Genomic DNA, 19,492 nt, shown 5'->3' on the forward strand with positions numbered 1-19,492 from the left:
TACTTTCTCATTTTGATCACCGCTCATCTAAGTTAAAGAGATATGGGGCATATCTTTAAGTTAAACGTTGCGAGAGGGGCTATAGTTTTCACGACGATAGATCAGCTCAGAGCTTTACTCAAGTTCACACAATGCAAATCACAAAACCAACTCTCGGACACTCGAGTACTCAATTGTTTACTAGGATTATTTCGCCCAAAACACACTCTAAGTAATTAGATAAGATTGGATACACCCGGGTGTCGAAAATAATGTGTAACTTAATTACAAGTACATGTGGGAATGAAACCACACCCAATGATTTAGCTGTCTCATCCCGTCTATATTTAGCTGTCTCACACCGTCTATATTTATCTGTCTCACACACACCGTCTATATTTAGCTGTCTCACACACACCGTCTATATTTAGCTGTCTCACACACACACCGTCTATATTTATCTGTCTCACACCGTCTATATTTATCTGTCTCACACACACCGTCTATATTTAGCTGTCTCACACCGTCTATATTTAGCTGTCTCACACCGTCTATATTTAGCTGTCTCACACCGTCTATATTTAGCTGTCTCACACCGTCTATATCTAGCTGTCTCACACACACCGTCTATATTTAGCTGTCTCACACACACCGCCTATATTTAGCTGTCTCACACACACCGTCTATATTTAGCTGTCTCACACCGTCTATAGTCTCACACCGTCTATATTTATCTGTCTCACACCGTCTATATCTAGCTGTCTCAAACACACCGTCTATATCTAGCTGTCTCACACACACCGTCTATATTTAGCTGATGTCATTCCTAGTATCCCAGAGTGCATGCACTGCGTTCCCCGCGGTGGCCGAGTGGTTAAGGTTTCCCGACACTTTAACACTAGCCCTCCACCTCTTGGTTGCGAGTTCGAAACCTACGTGGGGCAGTTGCCAGGTACTGACCGTAGCCCGGTGGTTTTTCTCCTGGTACTCCGGCTTTCCTCCACCTCCAAACCTGGCACGTCCTTAAATGACCCTGGCTGTTAATAGGACGTTAAACAAAAACAAACAAACAAAATGCTCCCAACCCAAACACTCTCAGATAGATTATAACGATATACTGTATTTTTAACATCCATTCATTACGACTTTTATGTTTCACGTTAATCCAGAAATGTTCAATGCTTTTATTTTCTTAAATTCATTTGAATATACAATCATACATACATGTAATTCATAAAATACTATGTCGTAGATATGTTTCTATACAAAGTTGAAGGGCGAAAACTCTATGTCACCAAAATCACAACCTTATTATACTCGGACAGTACCTAGAAGAGAACAACTAAACAAGAAATGTATTTCAAATTGGCCGTTTATTTATTTAAACGAAAACTTATTTATGCATGACTTGATATTTCAATGACATAAAACATCAAACGTATCGTGCAAGGTGTTAACAAAACCGCCACAATGTTATTTGATAATAGTTGTACATGATCAGACACCACCCTTCCCCCTTCCGAAGACTTTATTACGAACGGTTATAGAACGAGTATTCATACCCTGCCTACACTGCTCTCTGTAACGACGACCATCTCTCAGAAGCTGTCCGTCCCTCGTCTAAAGCTACGTTATCGCAGCTAGAAAAGGTTCCCCACCAAATCAAGATATTAAAAGACAGTTCATTTCCCCGTAAAAGCACGATCTTAATACGAAAAGAATTTCCTTTATTTTCCCTAGTAAAAATACGGAATTATCTTCAGATAAACGTTACTTTGCTGCATTTCGATATCAAAAATTATCGTCTGTTCACCTTCGTGTTTTTAGGCATCGGGAAAAACCACGTGCTTATGTTAAAATAATATTTTCACACAGACTATGACTTCAAAACACAATTTCTTACTTCATAATTGGGCGCGCTCGCATTACTAAATTACTAAATTACTGGAACCCCCACCCCCCCTTTCGAAAATCCCGGATCCGCGCCTGACTGTAGTTATATTATCACATTCTCAATTTGAATTCATCTGGAATTTTCCAAAAGTCGACTTATATTGATGAATGAAATAAAATATAGGTCGGTGTCTGCCCGTGATCAGCTGTCTGTATGTTAAAAGAAAGATTGATGTATATTTCGTATAATCGAATTGATCGGCGTCCGGTGTAACACGGCCCCCAAACAGTCTGTGCCTCCGAATAAACGACAGGTGCTGTACGATTGTTCCCGTCTTATAACGCTATTGTCTGCCAAGATTTCACGACAGACAAGGAAAGCCATATTGAAGCACGTTACGTATACATAAGTATCGCTGGAATGTTTATGTTAAAGACACCCGATCCTTCAAAATAAACAACGCACCTTCATAAATATCACTGTATATTTCTTTCCGTTTGAGATTATTCTCCCATTTCTTGTTCAGGATTTGACGATTTGAGAGTTAGTACACACTTGAAGTGTTTTGATGATGTTATAAAACACGTCAATTGGTAAAGATAAACCAGTGGAACACGGCCCATTGGCAGTCGTTGAGCATGCAGCCTTAAACCATCACCGTTTCACAGCACGTAAATCTTCGATTCGTCGATACGGAGAACTTTGGGCTCGATGTGACGTCACGGTATTAATTCGGTCATCTACTGTAGATACGATTGACCTTTGTTATATAACAGTACGAGATATACTGAGGATATTTGTTGGTTACCCGTTTCATTACCACAGTTTATACATATTTCATAAATATGGTAGAATGGTTCGTGAAAATGACTATGCTTGGAACTCTTTAATACCAACAAGCAAACGAGATAAGACGAATGTGTTGCGATTGAAATTAAAACCGAAATGTGATTCGTTAGATTCCACACAGAACATTCCGACTAATTTAACACCCGTAGTCACACACGCCCTTTGATTTTTTTCTCTCTTTGCTTGTTCCGGATAATTACTTTTGGAAAAAATAAACCATTAAACTATTTCATTAGCATAGCCGTTTCAGTTAGATGTATGACGTCATGGCGATTGGAAGGATCCTAAAGAATTCCATTCACAATTTTCAAATGTTGCGTTGTGATGACGTCAACACTTTATGGGTATTTTATCTCCATTCTCGTTTACAACATACCTCCCATACCTGCCACAATCCACTGACATTCTTATCTATAAGTAAATTAAACTGATGTGTACTTTTACAATGTCAACTTGAGTATAATCTTGACTTGCTGCGTAAAACGTACAATTGGGAATAACCGTCGAGACCCGAAATCACTGCTACACTAAATCGCTGATTCACAATAAATCATTTTATTACATTTTTACCAGTGAAATATCAAAAATTATTCATTCTATAAAAGTGATATTTTTCACTAGTGAAGAATATCATATTTTTCATATCACTTTTGCTGATTTGACCAATCAAATTAATGATTAGAAAATACCAAAATAATTGACCAATCAGAAAGCCCGACATATATGTCAGCACCTGGACAGGGGAAACTACTTTTTTTGTTTACAAATTATCGCTGTAGTCCTAGTTAGCATACGGGGTAGGGTTTTCGTTGATAAAAAATGTAATAAACAGAATATCTAACAGTGTCTTCAGTAAAACCAAATATATTTCACTCGTGTGGCTAATATTTTGATATTTTTCACTCGTGCTGCGCACTCGTGAAAAATATCAAAATATTAGCCCCACTCGTGAAATATATTTGGTATTACTGAAGACACTGTTAGATATCCTCTATATACTACACTAAATCACCGTGCTACTCTAAATCAGTGCTACACTTAATCATTATACTACACTAAATCACTGGTTCACACTAAATCACTGTGCTACACTAAATCACTGGTTCACACTAAATCAGTGCTACACTTAATCATTATACTACACTAAATCACTGGTTCACACTAAATCAGTGCTACACTAAATCACTGGTTCACACTTAATCAGTGCTACACTTAATCATTATACTACACGAAATCACCGTGCTACTCTAAATCAGTGCTACACTTAATCATTATACTACACTAAATCATTATGCTACACTAAATCACCGTGCTACTCTAAATCACCATGCTACACTAAATCACTGGTTCACACTAAATAATTACACTACACTTAATCATTGAACAACATTAAATCACTGTGCTACTCTATATCTACACTAAATCACTTTGCTACACTAAATCATTATATTACACTTAATCATTATACTTCACTTAATCACTGTGCTACTCTAAATCACCATGCTACACTAAATCACTGGTTCACACTAAATAATTACACTACACTTAATCATTGAACAACATTAAATCACTGTGCTACTCTATATCTACACTAAATCACTTTGCTACACTAAATCATTATACTACACTTAATCACTGTGCTACATTAAATCACTGTGCTACACTAACCTAAACAATCAACCTAAACCGTCACTACCATACACTGTTAACACGGTAATGATGACCTTCAGTCTACCTTAACCTGTAACATTGTTAACCCGGTAATGATGACCTTCAGTCTACCTTAACCTGTAACACAGTTAACCAGGTAATGTTTGCCTTCATTCTACCTTAACCTGTAACACTGTTAACCAGGTAATGTTGGCCTTCATTCTTCCGTAACCTGTAACATTGTTAACCAGGTAATGTTGGCCTTCATTCTTCCGTAACCTGTAACATTGTTAACCAGGTAATGTTGGCCTTCATTCTACCTTAACCTGTAACATTGTTAACCAGGTAATGTTGGCCTTCATTCTTCCGTAACCTGTAACATTGTTAATCAGGTAATGTTGGCCTTCAGTCTACTTTAACCTGTAACATTGTTAACCCGGTAATGATGACCTTCAGTCTACCTTAACCTGTAACACTGTTAACCGGTAATGATGACCTTCAGTCTACCTTAACCTGTAACACTGTTAACCCGGTAATTATGACCTTCAGTCTACCTTAACCTGTAACACTGTTAACCCGGTAATGATGACCTTCAGTCTGCCTTAACCTGTTACATTGTTAACCAGGTAATGTTGGCCTTCAGTCTATCTTAACCTGTAACATTGTTAACCAGGTAATGTTGGCCTTCATTCTTCCGTAACCTGTAACATTGTTAAGCAGGTAATGTTGGCCTTCAGTCTACCTTTACCTGTAACATTGTTAACCAGGTAATGTTGGCCTTCAGTCTATCTTAACCTGTAACACTGTTTACCAGGTAATGTTGGCCTTCAGTCTACCTTAACCTGTAACACTGTTAACCAGGTAATGTTGGCCTTCAGTCTATCTTAACCTGTAACACTGTTAACCAGGTAATGTTGGCCTTCAGTCTACCTTAACCTGTAACATTGTTAACCAGGTAATGTTGGCCTTCAGTCTATCTTAACCTGTAACACTGTTTACCAGGTAATGTTGGCCTTCAGTCTACCTTAACCTGTAACACTGTTAACCAGGTAATGTTGGCCTTCAGTCTATCTTAACCTGTAACACTGTTAACCAGGTAATGTTGGCCTTCAGTCTACCTTAACCTGTAACATTGTTAACCAGGTAATGTTGGCCTTCAGTCTACCTTAACCTGTAACACTGTTAACCAGGTAATGTTGGCCTTCAGTCTATCTTAACCTGTAACACTGTTAGCCAGGTAATGTTGGCCTTCAGTCTACCTTAACCTGTAACATTGTTAACCAGGTAATGTTGGCCTTCAGTCTATCTTAACCTGTAACACTGTTTACCAGGTAATGTTGGCCTTCAGTCTACCTTAACCTGTAACACTGTTAACCAGGTAATGTTGGCCTTCAGTCTACCTTAACCTGTAACATTGTTAACCAGGTAATGTTGGCCCGTTTTTATCAATGCAGCGGATATCGTAGTTTATTGGTAAGTCGTGACATAGTAGATATTGTCAGGACAGAGAATGCCTAAATATTGTCATGACAGAGAATGCCTAAATATTGTCATGACAGAGAATGCCTAAATATTGTCATGACAGAGAATGTGCTTAAATATTGCCAGGTCAGAGAATGCCCAAATGCTGTCAAGACAGAAAATGCCCAAATATTGTCAGAACAGAGAGAGGGTTCAAATATTGTCAGATCGGAAAGTTAAAAGAAATGATGGAAGAAGAGTCTAAACGAAGAAAACGGGGGCATTTTGGAGACATATTTTATAAAGATACCAAGTTCATCTGTGTATATCACAAGCTTTATCACGTTTTTTCCTATCTTATTTGTGCTTTGAAAATGAAATATGTTTGAATGAACGTTAGATTTATTTCTGGTCTATCTCGTGAGAAATCGGCCAGACCTTGTTCCAATACTAAAGAGTACTATCCAATATAAAAGTGAATTAAAGTAATAGCCCCTAAAACATACCTAGACTATTAGATATATGTAAATGTACATGATCAAAAGGCTAGCGAATTCCCGTGGTATGTAAACGTGTATGAGGATACGCCATGTGAGCGGTTTAATTTGAACCCTGTGTACCTGTGAGATCACTTGTGTCAAGGGGAATATTAAAATCTAATAAACGTATTTGGTTTGTGAATGTGAACATACGATAAGTTGAGGTTTTCCTCATTCACAACAAGGTCTTTCTCAAGTCATTCACACTCGAATAGCGTCATATTAAAATCGCCGTAGTTCAAGGAACGATCTTTTATGAATGAAACATATCTAGGACACGTCGCCGAAATTGACACGCCCCCTTCATTTAAATTTCATTCATAATTTCCCAAGGATATGAATTGTGTTACACATACTGACTCGATAGGCTGACGATAGAGGAACTTGTTTACTATTCACGGTCGAGTTAGTAGTATTGTCGGATAACACGAGATGATGAAATCAATTTCAGAAAAAAATCAACCAATCAGAAGTCGCCTGCTTAACTGAGTAGACCCGCTTACCATATATATACAGGCGAGTTCTCATTCATACGTGATACCAGTAGTGTGCGTACCTATATCTACGTTTAATACACACTTGAGGAATTTACAAATATCACTTCAGTAAAATGCATACCTGTGTATCGTCGATGTTCCAACTAATGACGACTGTCTACCTGTCTGCCATATACCTGGCCACGCTGGCCTCGGCATTACCTCTAGACAGGTGCAAGGTAAGTTGCAAAACTTAGATGTCGGCTTTATGTTTAAACATGTAAAATGCTACCTGAGGTTTTATAATCATTTCAGTAATATGCATTATTTTAGTAACACGTATTGTTTTAGTACCATTACATGAATCCGGGATACGAATGCATTTTGAGATTTTTGAATTGATGCGACTAAAACGGGCGATATAAATATGTAAGTTAAAGTCTGGGCATTAACGCAACAGATTAAAACATGATGGCTGCATTATAGCATTAATTTTAAGACTTCTTATGGAGAACTAGCTGTCACAGTAGTAGAACAATGGCCAGTTGTATTACAAAGGGTTAGAATGAAATCAAAATTAATGTATTTTAAATGCGTACAGAAATACACCTTAAAACGTAGTTTTAGCAGAATTTATTTTTTAGCCCCCTCATTTAAATGCAGTACAGAGTTTTATTTGATTAGAAAAAATGCCGTGGTATTTCGGGAAGTGAATTCTAACCAAAAGTAAACAGTTTTGGCATGTTGAGGTAGGCCTACACATGAGGCGGTTAGGCCGGCATTACGTGCACACACTCGAATATGTTTTATGAATGGAAATTTACAGGTAAATACGACCTTGTAGTTACTGTAACATGTATGTACAATAGGATGGCACCGCGCGTGTCCAGGTGTACGGTTTGACATTTAATATTCCTCTGGTGTCGGCGGGAAAACGGTTCGACACCCAGACCTATTAAATGCGTTTTACTCGGAATTTCCAGTTATTTTTAATACAGCTTACCCAAAAAAACAGACCATTTGGAGAGTCCATTTCCGCATGTTGCGGATCTGAAAACCAGTTTAAATATCAAAGTGCAAATATTTATAGCTTCGTGGTTTTCTGATCAATTTTAAGAAACGTATAGTCTGTAAAACCTCCAGTCTTCGTGTAACTTGCGATCAACATGTAGATAATGTATTCCTATAAAAGGAAAATGTGTTATATACGCCACACTAAAATTATACACTCAATATGTGTCCGTGAATAGCAGTACAAATCTGAACAAACAAGATAAATACATCGCTCTTAAACGTGGTAATGATTACGCATTAATGTGCAGTGGTGGCCCCGTCAAAGCTCCCCAGCCATTCACAGTCACAGTTCGCAAGGTCAAATCGAGCCCACAAAGTTTCGATAAGCTACGATATTATAAATGACAATTTGTTAAAAAAAATTGTTAAAGCATTGTCTAAAGGTTTACGTACAAGACATGTAAAACAAGTCGCATTGAACTCACAAAATCAAACCCATGTTAATTGTGTTAATGTAAATGAATATCTATACATTACTTTTCTATAAATCAATATCGATATACTTTTTCTTTAAAGTAAACATGAGCACATTTTTTCCTATCGGTAAATACCTAAACATCATTATTATATAAGTGAAATGTGTGCCTTAATCTAAGTAATATCACATGTACAATTATTTAAATTATATCACGGCTTAATTTTGAACTAGAAATATGAACTTTTGTTTTATAAAGGCCTCATGGGATTACCTTCCGGGTCGCTTATAGATGACAGGATGGTTGTAGGAGACACTTGAATAATCCATTAACTTCATAGGTCTATAAAGCCTTAAAATTACATTTAAATTTACATGTCAAAAATCGAGACAGCTGATTCACAAATAAAATACAACCTTTCCAAATATCCGTGTGCTCGGCATGTTTGAATCGAGACGACAATATCTCTCGTGGCTATAGAAGTTAATGTTGGGGGATTCCAATCCATACAATTCACAAATACTGACTAAGTATATTCATTAAAAACTGCAAGATCGAATTAGTAGCGAAAATGGTTTTTTTCGATTTAATAAGGCGAAATTTGAAATTTATTATGAAAATATAAAATGATATATTAATGAAACTTTCATAGATGTGGGGTTTTTTTCTTCTTCTTTATTTAGGTTTTATATTTCAATTCCAATATTGCCGACTAGTAATAATGAATGCCTGTGTTGGAGGGGGTGTGGTGTTACTATAACGTTTACCTAGAAATACCAGGGAAGTCCCGCTCAAAATGATTACACATCCCCTGATCTAGTGGAAGGGTCAGAAAAAACACATACAGTAACGTGTTCAGTTTTACCGCCTCCAACCTTAGACACGTGAGCACGCGAGGACATTTCGTTCGTCCTGCTCGCTCTGTCCAGGACTACCTTACAAGATATATTCGGTGTACTTGTAATCGCCCTCCCACGCCATATCTATATTGGGGAAGTGTGACAGGCTGTCCGTTATACATACCTACACGTGCCTTTGACAAAACGGATGCAAAGAGAAAGCGGACAAGTTGACAAGTATACATTGGTTGAGATGTTTGGGTCACGAAAAGTGACACAACAGTGTCGGATACACAACATGATTTAAGGTGGTAGTTTTTTTTTGCGTAGCCCGTGAGTAATTAAATGAGATTATGAATATTGTTGATGCTAGCTTCCACATGCCCATATTAATTTAATGCCTTATGTGTAGAGACAAACACATCTACCCATTTCACGATGGATGCATTTCGAAAAGAACGCACGTGACTGTTAATTATATCATATAATGGATGTATTCACGTGGTCACGTTAACTGTAATTGAATGTTATAGATATATTACCTATATTATAGATATTACCTACATTATAGATATATTACCTATATTATAGATATATTACCTATATTATAGATATATTACCTATATTATAGATATATTACCTACATTATATAGATATATTACCTACATTATAGATATATTACCTACATTATAGATATATATTACCTATATTATAGATATATTACCTATATAATAGATATATAGATATATTTCCTATATAATAGATATATTATTATATTTCCTATATCCAGACGAAATGGTCCATCTTATCCCCGGGTGGTTTGCGACCTGCCACACGTCCTTTCTGACAAACACCTGCTCTGATCGACGTGATGTAGGTTTATAATATATCAATTAAAATAATAAATGTGAGGAAAATTGGTGTAATTTTGGCATTATTCCTTTCCTAGTAATACACCTGTGTATATATTACGTTTAACGACATTTTATGACACAACTACTTAGACATCAGGATGCTACAATAGCATCGGGCAGACGCGGACGGGCGGCGGAAAATCTTGCTTCTGATTGGCTCTGCCAACTTTCGAGATTGGCCATAATTACAACAAGTTTCCTTCCTCGTTTGCATGTTCAACAGTCTGTATCATGTCTATCCCATAAATTCAGAACGATTACATCCTCCATATCACATGCCGGAACCATAGGGCCACGAATCTGCCCTGTTACCATCCCATCCAACTCGGTACACTGCCTCACGTGAGGTCACCCACCCAGAAACGGGTCAGCTTCTCACCGAAGTAGCCCCGTGTATATCAACATTTCATACGACATTAATAAGATCACGTGTCCTCGCTTCCCTAGTCCGTGTTGAAATGTGTACCCGGCCAGGTGTTAGTTTTTTTTGTAACGTTGCCTGTGTATGAAATGTAAATTTAATTTAATTGTATAAAGTGTCGGATTATGTGGTTGAAACTTTAGAAGCCATTTAACACAGCGGGTCGAAATATCAACCAACGAGACTGTCGTGGTCCTCGAAACGTCGACAAACGACAACCGAGAAAGCATATTTCCACGCTTCTGTTAAGACTGTAACCATACAGCATTAAAATTTAAACAATGTGGCATTCAGATTGGCACCTTGACGAAGACCTCTAAATGTTTAAATGGAAGAATTTTGCATCTCGCTGTTGAATTGATATATTTTAGACACACTTTACTGTTGATATAGTCCCCTCAGTTTTTACAATAACAGGAATTCGTGTGTTTCATCTGCTCTTTTAATACCAGGTAGTACAAAACATCTCACCTGGTCAGTTAATTAAAGGTAGACTCACCTGTGTATGTTGATTTAGGCTGTTATAAAGGTTAACATTGTTTTGTGACTTATCCAGTTGCAAGGAAGCACTAATAGACCTTTGTAGAAGACCCACCAGGGTCCAACTTTTCCAAAACATTGTTAGGTTTGCAAGTTCTTCGTCCATTTCCAAAACCAACATGTGTTTGAAGACATGAATTGTGTTTTGGGGAAACAATTCGTTTCATTTAAATCTCTTATCGTCCTGGTGACTACTGGCGCTTTGATTTCTTCATTTTGAAATCAATCGGCTGATGAAAAGATAAAATTTATATTATATTAAGCTAATAGGGATTTAAAATAAAACTGGACACAATGACCACTGACCATCATGTTTATGTTGCCCACACCACTGACCACGATTGGCCGGATTATGATCTCGAGCTTTGTTGTGACGGTTCAGTGTTCTGTCCGGGAGATCGTCAGAAGTCAACAGGGGGACCAGGCAAATACTGTCGCTTTTAAAATTACCGCGACATATTCTACATAGGGGGTGTTCTCTGAACGCCAACATTTTTTTAACAATAGGTAGGTGTTGTTTCAGGAAACAATGGGAAGGCAATTATATACTGCTTCATATAAGTTGTCTTTTTTACCTGTACAGTCACCTGAGATTTACCTGTGTTCCACGCGGCAAACAGAATTGTATTTTCCCCTATTTTCTTACAACATACATGCATGCATTAAAGTTTAAATATCTGAAACATAAATGTATATAGAGAAAGTTAAAAATGAATATACATGTACATGTACCTCTCAACAAAGGCAATATAGCCAGTTTGAGGGCGATATGCTGGAGCAGCTACGGCAAAAACCCGTTTTTTTTTGTTTTTTTTTAAATAGTAATAAAATAAAATAAATGCAAGAGCAAAACCCCATTTATAACTTTTGAAGATCTTTATAATCACTTACAGTCAAAATTTATTAACCTGAACTCGGATTACTCGAAGACCCTGTTTACTATAAGTATTACTCCGGTACCGGTCAAAATCCTTCTTTTTCTTAGTAATACAAACTCGGATAATTGTAATTTAGTTGATGTCTTCAGAGAGCAACATCCTGATATTTCGAGAAATACATGGCAGAAGAGTAGACCAAGAAAAAGCCAGACTCAATTTTTTTTAGTATTTGTAAGGTAATACTCTATTATTTTAGTATCTGTAAGCTTATTACCAAGTATTTTTGATTCAGGCATATATTCCGGTTACAGATCTGACCATTCCTTCCCAGAAATTACATTGAAATTTAATGAGTTTAAAAAAGGTAGAGGTTTGTGGAAATTTAATAGTTCACTGTTACATGACCAAAATTATCTTGATATTATAAATAATACCCTTAAAGAAATAAAAGCCCAATATTGTCTTCCTATTTACAATCCTAAAATGATAAATAATATTCCAGACAGATATTTACAATTAGTTAAAGACAATCAGGTATTGAAATTATAGGAAAAACAATTTTGTACACATCTTTAAAAAAAACCAAAGCAGGTTAAGTGAAAACAATCTCAGAGATGAAATGCAGCAGATGGAAAGTCAGAATAATGGAGATTAGGGAAAATTGAGTAAGAAAAAATAAGAGAATATTTTAGTAAATAGAATTAAGGGAAGTATAATAAGGGCAAAAGCATTATGGATTGAGGAAGGTGAAAAAACCAACAAATTGTTTTTACAGTCTAGAAAATAGGAACTTTATGTCAAAAGTAATTCTAAAGTTACAGCGAGATAATGGGGAAGTAATAACAGAACAAGGGGCTATTTTAGATGAGGTTAAATCTTCATACAAACAATTATATGGGGTTCATAGTGATATTAGTGAGGTTAACTCGGATGATTTTTCTGATATATGATATTCCTGAATTAAATGAAGAAGAGGCAACTTGTTTAGAAGGTATGATAACTCTTAATGGGGCAGCTCAAACACTTAAAAACATGAAAAATAATAAGAGCCCCGGGTCGGATGGATTTACTTCAGAGTTTTTCAAATGTTTCTGGAAGCAGATCTATAAATTCTGGTTATGTAAACGGTCAATTATGTGTTACCCAGCGTCAGGACATTATCACTTATATACCTATGGAAAATAAATCAAAATATTTTAGAAAGATGATGGTGATGATGAGTATGATGATGATGTTATGATAAGTGTAAATCATATCTGTTGGAATGGATCTTATGTGTTTATGCATTAAAAATGTCCTTTAAAAAAAACAAAAAAACGGACATACAATAATTTTCACACGTATAATATTGTATTGCCATTTTAAAATTAGATATTAGATAAAATGAATATTTTAGATATACATATAAATGCATTATGTTTGGTTATAAATCCTTAATTTAACCTCCAGGTAAGTATCAACAGGTAATTTTTACAGGTAAATTTACATGTTGGCATTGAGACTCCTTTTAGGAAAAAGACTATAATCACTATCAAAACAAACTGCCCTACAGGTAAATTCAAAATGTTGGCGTTCAGAGATACACCCCTACATAGAACATTTGTCTATTATGGTGCGATATTATTTTGTTTTTGGATTTTAATACGATTGATCAATGTTGGTTTTCATTGCTTATGTCACACAAACTATAATAATCTAAACGATGCGTCTAGTCAGGGGCTATGGTAGATGGAGATCATTGTTTTATGGCAATTATAGATTACCGGTATCATGTATTTGTTTTATATCTGATATACCTATACGTCTGTAATACGTGTTTACCTTGTATATCACCAATTTTACCTAGTATAGCTATAAGTCGGTAATACATTGTACCTGTATTTTACTAAATTTGCCTAGTATAGATTAAGTCCGTAATACCCGTATTTTACCTTGTGTAGATTTAAGTTGGTAATACGTGTTTACCTTGTATATCACCAATTTTACCTAGTAAACCTGTAAGTCGGCAATATCTGTATTTTACCAATTTTACCTAGTACAATGTATAGCTATAAGTCGGCAATACCTGTATTTTACCTATGTTAGCTGTAAGTCGGTAATACCTGTATTTTACTAAATTTACCTAGTATAGATGTAAGTCGGTAATACATTTTTTTACGTAGTATATCTGTTAGTCGGTAATACCCGTATTTTATCAATTTCCCCTAATATAGCTTCTAGTCTGTGATACATATTTCATCGCCGTAATCACAGATCCACACACAAGAGTTAGGGGGTCCTTGGGTCCGAGTACACCTATGGCGAGATTGAGATAAGGCCGACACTTTTCTAACCAATATCTAGCTGATTTCCTGTAGCCTGCATGTCCTGACATATCTGACTACCATTTCACATGTAACATGTACATGTTAATCTCATTCCCGCTACTGCCTCTCAGGGTTCCAATTGAAGTTGTTGCTTTATTTAAATGATAACAAAAATATCTGCTCAAATCTTATTTAAAAGGCTGATCACAATTTACTGAGATATTATATTTTGTTATTTATATTAGCGCATTGCTACAAATACTGTTTTTCGCCAATGAATATATAAATGTAATTTTTTTTTCTATTTTTTTTCCACTTGTAGTCGGCCATCTCCATTTTCTCCAGCAGTGGAGCTTACATTGAATCTCTCAACAAAAGTCGCGTCGCCCTGCCTGTGTTACAGAAAGGCTTCAGTACTGGGTAAGCATCATATGTAAACTTCAGATCAGCCAGGTCTATAGCAGATCTCGATTGTCTTCACTAATGCCAGTTAAAATGTTACTGTAATATGTTATCCATGCCCCTGTGGGACATTTAATTGATGAATAAAATGATTGCTAGCTCTTTAGGGAATGATCATCCATATTGTCAGTGCAACAATGATCTTTGTACACGAGAGATACACAGGTTTGATAGCAATAAAGCTATGCTACTTACCACTAGAATGTCTTTATATTATTACCGATTTATAGCCAGATCTTGGAGACCCGAAGTACTGTTTTTTTGGTTTTATCATTTGCTTATACCTTGACCAACCTTAGAATAAATAAATAAAACATTTTGTTTCTATCTTGAATCCAAACAGCCATGAGATGAAATTCGAGTTCAAGACAACATCACCAAACGGAGTATTGTTTTACATGACCCCAGAGCGTCGTCAGAACGAGCTTGTGGCTTTAGACATCATCAACGGCCATCCCAGGTACCACATCCGGTGTAAACAAATCGAGGCCACCCTCACGCTGTCTAGAATACGGGTTGACGACGGGAGATGGCACAAGGTGAGCTGAATTCTATTTTTCCCAATGCGTATAATAGCAAACAATGTATATGTGAACATTGCCAATACGTTTTTTTAGTTAGATATACTTTAAATGTTAACCCAAAAGAAACACCTATTAACGACACGCGTGTTTCTATGGAGATTTTCTGTTGTCTTGGACGTTGTCGTGGATCACTTTGACCACATATACGTTATGTTTACAGATAGTGTTCAGGAGGAGGAATAACCGAGGGAAACTGTTTGTGGACCGCACTCCCTACTTCCATGACTACCGTGTCGACTGTGGTGCATTTACGTCCTTGACCTTTGGAGGTGTTGACCCCATCCAAAAGTACCAGAATCTACAGAGAGAGGTAAGGTATTTTACAACTTAATCTCATTTGATGACTGGAGGTTAGAAATCACTCCAGGTCTTCAAATTGTCAACAGAGTGAGTTCTTACACATGTTATTTGACAGTCCGTTGCTGTTTTCATATATAAGATAGGCCTACAGGTATTTTCTGCTGATAGGGTAATTTCAAGCTATACAGAAAAACCTGACTTTATCGACATACTATGGGAACAAGTCGTGTGTTCATATGACAAGTGTCGCTAAAATCCGTGTTGGAAATGCCATTGGAGTGTATCGCCGTTCCGATAGATATAGTCGAAGGGCATATGAAGTCGTTAAAGTCAGGGGTCGGTAAAGCCAGTGGTCGGTAAAGTCAGGGGTCGGTAAAGCCAGTGGTCGGTAAAGTCAGGGGTCGGTAAAGCCAGTGGTCGGTAAAGCCAGTGGTCGGTAAAATCAGGGGTCGGTAAAGCCAGTGGTCGGTAAATTCAGGGGTCGGTAAAGCCAGTGGTCGGTAAAGTCAGGGGTCGGTAACAATTAACTCTCGCAGTTTTACGTCATAACTCAAAATGCATTTTTTTTAATTTTCCAGTTGAACACAAAGAGAGGGCACTTCCTGGGCTGTATCCGGCGTGTTGACGTGTCCACTGGGGTGGAACAGAGTCGAGCTCAGTACCACGGTGTCTCAGAGTGTTCTTGATCAACAAGCACGAGCACAGTATTTGCATTCTGTGATAATGACGTCACATCTTCACTTTAGTAGATGACGTCATCACAAACATAACGAGGAAATACTCTCTTCTCATGTCCATTACGTCACACATATCAACATTTGCATTCCTATATACGGGAAGATATGTGTTCAAAGAAGAGTTTAGAAGCCTCAGGGTGGCCTGTTCTTGGGAATACAGACACAAGTTACCCGCCCTTTGTTTTAAAAGGTCGTGAATGAAGACGGAGAAAGTACAGTATTGGTTTACAGGAGGGCGCTGGCCCTCTCGCCAGTATATCACTCCCTTTTTGATGAGAAAGCGAGCATCAACTTCAAATACTGTTTATATTTTTAATATAAATGCTTGTTGTTGTTTGAATGTATTCTTCATTTTAACTTATTGCACGTGCTGCATGGTGAATCCCTCTCCAGACATCCATTACGTCTCCCAGTGAGGATCACAGTGAACAGTGGAGATCTCTATGGATACGTGACCCAGATCTTAAGTGCTATTTCCACAAAGTTGGGACACTGTTGTAATGTTGTTTTCTCTTTTTGAGTTTTTCGTGCATTTATAAGTTGTTAATCTTTGTTTTTGTACATAAAGATGTTGTTGACTTTACACTGTATTAAATCTATTCGAATACTTTATTCATTCCGATTTGTTTTCCTTCAATAATATTTCGATCGTTAAAAATGTACATATATTGGGTGTATTGAGACGAGGAGAGTGATTGTATATCAGGTTATTGACAGACGAGACGAGTATATTGGGTGTATTGAAAGACTAGGTGAGTATATTGGGTGTATTGAAAGACTAGGTGAGTATATTGGGTGTATTGACAGACGAGGAGAGTATATTGGGTGTATTGACAGACGAGGAGAGTATATTGGGTGTATTGAGACGAGGAGAGTGATTGTATACCAGGTGTATTGACAGACGAGGTGTGAGTATATTGGGTGTATTAACAGACGAGGTGTGAGTATATTGGGTGTATTGACAGGCGAGGTGAGTATATTGGGTGTATTGACAGACGAGGTGAGTATATTGGGTGTATTGACAGATGAGGTGAGTATATTGGGTGTATTGACAGACGAGGCGAGTATATTGGGTGTATTGACAGACGAGGCGAGTATATTGGGTGTATTGACAGACAATACGAGTATATGGGTGTATTGACAGACAAGGGGAGTATACTGGATGTATTGACAGACAAGACGAGTATATGGGTGTATTGACAGATGAGGTGAGTTGTTTCTACATGATTATTATACAGCTTTCGAAAGATTCATGAGACGCTATTTGAGAAACAAGGATACCATATTTCAACTGTCAAAATCCAAGATGGTGGTCTGATGGCCTTTTTGTTAATCCAGCCTGAGGCTGAAATATGAACTTAGTCATAGATACAGTATATATATCGATATAACGAGAAATGTTGAAGGACGGGCAACTGGCAATCGGCAAAAGCTGTCGTGGTATTTGGTTTGTTTTTGTTTAACGTCCTAATAACAGCCAGGGTCATTTAAGGACGTGCCAGGTTTGGTGGTGGAGGAAAGCCGGAGTACCCGGAGAAAAACCACCGGCCTACGGTCAGTACCTGGCAACTGCCCCACGTAGGTTTCGAACTCGCAACCCAGAGGTGGAGGGCTAGTGATAAAGTGTCGGGACACCTTAACCACTCGGCCACCGCGGCCCCCGTGGTAAGCACCCCAAGTATAATAGTATAATCTAAAGGACGGGATGTGTTTGGGGGATATTATCTGTCAGTGTTAGCATCCTCAGTGTAAGGTCAAGGACGGGACTGTTTGGGTAATATTATCTAGGGTTAGCATCCTCAGTATAAGGTCAAGGACGGGACTGTTTGGTGATATTGTCTGTCAGGGTTAGCATCCTCAGTATAAGGTCAAGGACGGGACTGTTTGGTGATATTGTCTGTCAGGGTTAGCATCCTCAGTATAAGGTCAAGGACGGGACTGTTTTGGTGATATAAGCTGTCAGGGTTAGCATCCTCGGTATAAGGTCAAGGACGGGACTGTTTGGTGATATTGCCTGTCATGGTTAGCATCCTCAGTATAAGGTCAAGGACGGGACTGTTTAGTGATATTGCCTGTCATGGTTAGCATCCTCAGTATAAGGTCAAGGACGGGACTGTTTGGTGATATTATCTGACAGGATAACATCCTCAGTATAAGGTCAAGGACGGGACTGTTTAGTGATATTGCCTGTCAGGGTTAGCATCCTCAGTATAAGGTCAAGGACGGGACTGTTTTGGTGATATTGCCTGTCAGGGTTAGCATCCTCAGTATGAGGTCAAGGACGGAACTGTTTGGTGATATTATCTGTCGGGGTTAGCATCTCAGTATAAGGTCAAGGACGGGACTGTTTGGGAAAGATAGTCTGTCAGTGTTAGCATGCCTAGTATAAGGTCAAGGACGGGACTGTTTGGGGGAGATAGTCTGCCAGGATTAGCATTCTCAGTACAAGGTCAAGAACGGGACTGTTTGGTAATAATGTCTGTCAGGGTTGTCATCCTCAGTGTAAGGTCAAGGACGGGACTGTTTGGTGATATTGCCTGTCAGGGTTAGCATCCTCAGTGTAAGGTCAAGGACCGGACTGTTTTGGTGATATAAGCTGTCATGGTTAGCATCCTCGGTATAAGGTCAAGGACGGGACTGTTTGGTGATATTGCCTGTCATGGTTAGCATCCTCAGTATAAGGTCAAGGACGGGACTGTTTGGTGATATTGCCTGTCATGGTTAGCATCCTCAGTATAAGGTCAAGGACGGGACTGTTTGGTGATATTATCTGACAGGTTAGCATCCTCAGTATAAGGTCAAGGACGGGACTGTTTGGTGATATTGCCTGTCATGGTTAGCATCCTCAGTATAAGGTCAAGGACGGGACTGTTTGGTGATATTATCTGACAGGATAACATCCTCAGTATAAGGTCAAGGACGGGACTGTTTGGTGATATTGTCTGTCATGGTTAGCATCCTCAGTATAAGGTCAAGGACGGGACTGTTTGGTGATATTGTCTGTCATGGTTAGCATCCTCAGTATAAGGTCAAGGACGGGACTGTTTTGGTGATATAAGCTGTCATGGTTAGCATCCTCGGTATAAGGTCAAGGACGGGACTGTTTGGTGATATTGCCTGTCATGGTTAGCATCCTCAGTATAAGGTCAAGGACGGGACTGTTTGGTGATATT

The 19,492-nt window shown here is 37.9% G+C and overlaps 1 protein-coding gene across 1 annotated transcript; it reads left to right on the top strand.

The window, feature by feature from the left end:
• Positions 1-6,898: 6,898 nt before the first annotated feature.
• LOC117337119 (neurexin-1a-like) lies at positions 6,899-16,931 on the top strand. The gene is made up of 5 exons (XM_033897911.1): positions 6,899-7,087; positions 14,559-14,656; positions 15,042-15,237; positions 15,443-15,592; positions 16,161-16,931. The coding sequence occupies exons 1-5, from the start codon at positions 6,983-6,985 to the stop codon at positions 16,266-16,268; spliced, it is 657 nt and encodes a 218-aa protein (XP_033753802.1). The 5' UTR covers positions 6,899-6,982; the 3' UTR covers positions 16,269-16,931.
• Positions 16,932-19,492: the final 2,561 nt, after the last annotated feature.

This window comes from Pecten maximus, chromosome 11 (assembly GCF_902652985.1).
Source record: "Pecten maximus chromosome 11, xPecMax1.1, whole genome shotgun sequence".
NCBI lineage: Eukaryota > Metazoa > Mollusca > Bivalvia > Pectinida > Pectinidae > Pecten > Pecten maximus.

Bases quoted from the DNA above. Each gene is read 5' to 3' on its own strand.
- LOC117337119 (XM_033897911.1), top strand. From the start codon at position 6,983: ATGCATACCTGTGTATCGTCGATGTTCCAACTAATGACGACTGTCTAC. The intron at 7,088-14,558 runs GTAAGTTGCAAA...TTCCACTTGTAG, and splicing joins TACCTCTAGACAGGTGCAAG to TCGGCCATCTCCATTTTCTC. The intron at 15,593-16,160 runs GTAAGGTATTTT...TTAATTTTCCAG, and splicing joins ACCAGAATCTACAGAGAGAG to TTGAACACAAAGAGAGGGCA.